General features: G+C 46.1%; 1 protein-coding gene across 4 annotated transcripts in view; it reads right to left on the bottom strand.

Moving 5' to 3' along the window:
• Positions 1 to 5,000, bottom strand: part of LOC139413726 (homeobox protein Meis1) — a 171,696-nt gene that overhangs the window by 90,704 nt on the left and 75,992 nt on the right. For all 4 annotated transcript variants that reach the window (XM_071161444.1, XM_071161453.1, XM_071161432.1 and 1 more), the window contains exon 8: positions 4,236 to 4,381. In XM_071161444.1, the coding sequence (XP_071017545.1) occupies positions 4,236 to 4,381 (146 nt within the window). The remainder of the gene's footprint in view (positions 1 to 4,235; positions 4,382 to 5,000) is intronic.

Genomic DNA, 5,000 nt, shown 5'->3' with positions numbered 1-5,000 from the left:
AGCTTCGTCCTCTGGCATAATGGCAATACAACCCCCAGCTTCCTCCTCAGGTATAATGACAATACAACCCCCAGCCTCCTGGCTTCCTCCTCAGGCATAATGGCAACACAACCCCCACCCTCCTGGCTTCCTCCTCAGGCATAATGACAATACAACCCCCAGCCTCCTGGCTTCCTCCTCTGGTATAATGACAATACAACCCCCAGCGTCCTTCTCAGGTATAATGACAATACATCCCCCAGCCTCCTGGCTTCCTCCTCAGGCATAATGGCAACACAAACCCCAGCTTCCTCCTCAGGTATAATGACAATACAACCCCCAGCCTCCTGGCTTCCTTCTCTGGCATAATGACAATACAACCCCCAGCTTCCTCCTCAGGTATAATGACAATACAACCCCCAGCTTCCTCCTCAGGTATAATGACAATACAACCCCCAGCCTCCTGGCTTCCTTCTCTGGCATAATGACAATACAACCCCCAGCTTCCTCCTCAGGTATAATGACAATACAACCCCCAGCCTCCTGGCTTCCTCCTCAGGCATAATGACAATACAACCCCCAGCCTCCTGGCTTCCTCCTCAGGCATAATGACAATACAACCCCCAGCCTCCTGGCTTCCTCCTCTGGTATAATGACAATACAACCCCCAGCTTCCTCCTCAGGTATAATGACAATACAACCCCCAGCTTCCTCCTCAGGTATAATGACAATACAACCCCCAGCTTCCTCCTCTGGCATAATGACAATACAACCCCCAGCTTCCTCCTCAGGCATAATGGCAATAAAACCCCCAGCTTCCTCCTCTGGCATAATGGCAATACAACCCCCAGCTTCCTCCTCTGGCATAATGGCAATACAACCCCCAGCTTCCTCCTCTGGCATAATGACAATACAACCCCCAGCTTCCTCCTCAGGCATAATGGCAATAAAACCCCCAGCTTCCTCCTCTGGCATAATGGCAATACAACCCACAGCTTCCTCCTCTGGCATAATGACAATACAACCCCCAGCCTCCTCCTCAGGTATAATGACAATACAACACCCAGCTTCCTGGCTTCCTCCTCAGGTATAATGACAATACAACCCCCAGCTTCCTCCTCAGGTATAATGACAATACAACCCCCAGCTTCCTCCTCAGGTATAATGACAATACAACCCCCAGCCTCCTGGCTTCCTCCTCAGGTATAATGACAATACAACCCCCAGACTCCTGGCTTCCTCCTCAGGCATAATGGCAATAAAACCCCCAGCTTCCTCCTCAGGCATAATGGTAATACAACCCCCAGCCTCCTGGCTTCCTCCTCAGGCATAATGGCAATACAACCCCCAGCTTCCTCCTCAGGCATAATGACAATACAACCCCCAGCTTCCTCCTCAGGCATAATGGCAATAAAACCCCCAGCTTCCTCCTCTGGCATAATGGCAATACAACCCCCAGCTTCCTCCTCTGGCATAATGACAATAAAACCCCCAGCTTCCTCCTCTGGCATAATGGCAATACAACCCCCAGCTTCCTCCTCAGGCATAATGACAATACAACCCCCAGCTTCCTCCTCAGGTATAACGACAATACAACCCCCAGCCTCCTGGCTTCCTCCTCAGGTATAATGACAATACAACCCCCAGCCTCCTGGCTTCCTCCTCAGGTATAATGACAATACAACCCCCAGCCTCCTGGCTTCCTCCTCAGGCATAATGGCAACACAAACCCCAGTCTCCTGGCTTCCTCCTCAGGTATAATGACAATACAACCCCCAGCCTCCTGGCTTCCTCCTCTGGCATAATGACAATACAACCCACAGCTTCCTCCTCAGGTATAATGACAATACAACCCACAGCCTCCTGGCTTCCTCCTCAGGTATAATGACAATACAACACCCAGGAACTAAGAGGACAATTCGAGCTGTGCTGTCCGTCCGTCCGTACAGGTGGGGATACCCTCAGTCTCTCATATAGCACATAGGCTACACACACCGCTAACCGCTAGCACACCTCTGGGACAACGATAACAGACGCCAACAATCTGACCCACTAATATCACCAATGCATATAAGGAGACAGGGCAGCTTACAGTTCTAGTCAGAGCCACGTCTTTAGAGAGAGAAACTTCTGGAATGTGTTCTATAGTTCTGAATTCTAGACTTTCAGTCACATAGCATTATCTCAACATTCCACTTGTGTAAAATGTTAATGGGACACTAACATGGCTCCTATATCACATTGAAGTGTTATCTACTGTAAATGCATCCTAACGCTCATTCTAGACGATATATTCACCTTGTAATGTAATGGGGAGATAACACGGCCTACAGCACTGGTGCTCCTAGACATTATCGTGAAACCAAGAAACCAAAACCACAGGCCTTTCACAGAATTCCAAGCGCCTGACTGATAAATAGTGTCCAGATTTGTTCTTGGTGAATAATGAAGGTCTTATCTACGGCGTTGTCTCTGGCCAGGGGCAGGTTAGCTTAGCTTCAAGATGATCCAATTACACCAGATGAGGAGGGAGAGAGAGAGACAGAGAGAGACAGAGAGAGAGAGAGAGAGAGAGAGAGAGATAGAGAGACAGAGAGAGAGAGACAGAGAGAGACAGAGAGAGACAGAGACAGAGAGAGAGAGAGAGAGAGAGAGGGAGACGGAGACAGAGAGAGACAGAGAGAGACAGAGAGAGAGAGAGAGAGGGAGAGAGAGAGGGAGAGAGAGGGAGACAGAGACAGAGACAGAGAGAGAGAGAGATCCTATATTACACAGAGCCCTCTCTGTTGTGTGAAGTTCCTGGTATTCACACTACGAGCCGGGAGACATTGTTGGAAAGGAGGAGGTCTGAAAAATGTGTGTGTCTGAGAAACACTATGTTCATGTGTAACATGATGTATGAATATGCGTGTGTGTGTGTCTGAGAAACACTATGTTCATGTGTAACATGATGTATGAATATGCGTGTGTGTGTGTCTGAGAAACACTATGTTCATGTGTAACATGATGTATGAATATGCGTGTGTGTGTGTCTGAGAAACACTATGTTCATGTGTAACATGATGTATGAATATGCGTGTGTGTGTGTCTGAGAAACACTATGTTCATGTGTAACATGATGTATGAATATGCGTGTGTGTGTGTCTGAGAAACACTATGTTCATGTGTAACATGATGTATGAATATGCGTGTGTGTGTGTCTGAGAAACACTATGTTCATGTGTAACATGATGTATGAATATGCGTGTGTGTGTGTCTGAGAAACACTATGTTCATGTGTAACATGATGTATGAATATGCGTGTGTGTGTGTCTGAGAAACACTATGTTCATGTGTAACATGATGTATGAATATGCGTGTGTGTGTGTCTGAGAAACACTATGTTCATGTGTAACATGATGTATGAATATGCGTGTGTGTGTGTCTGAGAAACACTATGTTCATGTGTAACATGATGTATGAATATGCGTGTGTGTGTGTCTGAGAAACACTATGTTCATGTGTAACATGATGTATGAATATGCGTGTGTGTGTGTCTGAGAAACACTATGTTCATGTGTAACATGATGTATGAATATGCGTGTGTGTGTGTCTGAGAAACACTATGTTCATGTGTAACATGATGTATGAATATGCGTGTGTGTGTGTCTGAGAAACACTATGTTCATGTGTAACATGATGTATGAATATGCGTGTGTGTGTGTCTGAGAAACACTATGTTCATGTGTAACATGATGTATGAATATGCGTGTGTGTGTGTCTGAGAAACACTATGTTCATGTGTAACATGATGTATGAATATGCGTGTGTGTGTGTCTGAGAAACACTATGTTCATGTGTAACATGATGTATGAATATGCGTGTGTGTGTGTCTGAGAAACACTATGTTCATGTGTAACATGATGTATGAATATGCGTGTGTGTGTGTCTGAGAAACACTATGTTCATGTGTAACATGATGTATGAATATGCGTGTGTGTATGTTTATTTATCTATTCATTTTTTATTTAACTAGGCAAGTCAGTTAAGAACAAATTCATTTCTACAATGACGCCCCCCCGCTTGGCAAATTGGCCTCCCGATCACAGCCGGTTGTGACACAGCCTCTAGCATTGCATTGCCTCAGTGCATGCATGTGCACGTGTGTGTGTGTGTGTGTGCGTGTGCGTAAGAACAGATTGTAAAGCATCTAAGGAGACAGACAGGACCAGGAGTAAAAACAGAGATGTTGCAGGAGGCAGAGATGCTCAACTCACCGTTAGGTGCTGGAAGAGCCAGGCTCTCATGATGTTGGTGGCCACTTTAGGGAAGATGCCTCTCTTCTTGTTCCTTTTCTTCTCTTTGTCCGGGTCGTCTTCGTCTCCTGTGCTCGGCGAAGCCACACTGTTGTCCATGCCGTCGCCTGACACATGAAGAGGGAAACAGAAAGTAACAATGAGATCAGAGAGACTGTTTGTTTGTTAACTTATTCATACCATCTCTTCTTCTCATCCCCCTTTTCTTCTCATCCCTTATTCTTCTGGGGTCAAAATACATAAATATGATTTGAGAGGAATGCAGCTAAGGGCTTTGTCTGCACATAATGTTGGGTGAAGAAGGCAACAATGAACCGCTAACAGAATAGCTGGGAAACCAAGCACCTCTGATCTGGAATGCATTCATTTTTAATGCTTTTATAAATAACCCCTCTCTTTTCATAGCATCAACACTGGCTCATAAACACAGCAGAGAGAGAGAGACTGAGAAAGATACAGAGAGAGAGAGAGAGAGAGAGAGAGAGAGAGAGAGAGAGACAGAAAGACAGAGAGAGGCAGAGAGAGAGAGAGAGACAGAGAGACAGAGAGACAGGCAGAGAGAGAGAGAGAGAGGCAGCGAGAGAGAGAGAGAGACTGAGAAAGAAGATACAGTGAGAGAGAGAGAGAGAGAGAGAGGCAGAGAGAGAGAGGGAGAGAGAGAGAGACAGAGAGAGAGGCAGAGAGAGAGAGAGGCAGAGAGAGAGAGAGAGAGAGACAGAGAGAGAG

This window comes from Oncorhynchus clarkii, chromosome 1 (genome assembly GCF_045791955.1).
Source record: "Oncorhynchus clarkii lewisi isolate Uvic-CL-2024 chromosome 1, UVic_Ocla_1.0, whole genome shotgun sequence".
NCBI lineage: Eukaryota > Metazoa > Chordata > Actinopteri > Salmoniformes > Salmonidae > Oncorhynchus > Oncorhynchus clarkii.
Note: the sequence above shows the minus strand (reverse complement) of the source record. Positions and strands in the feature narration are given on the sequence as shown.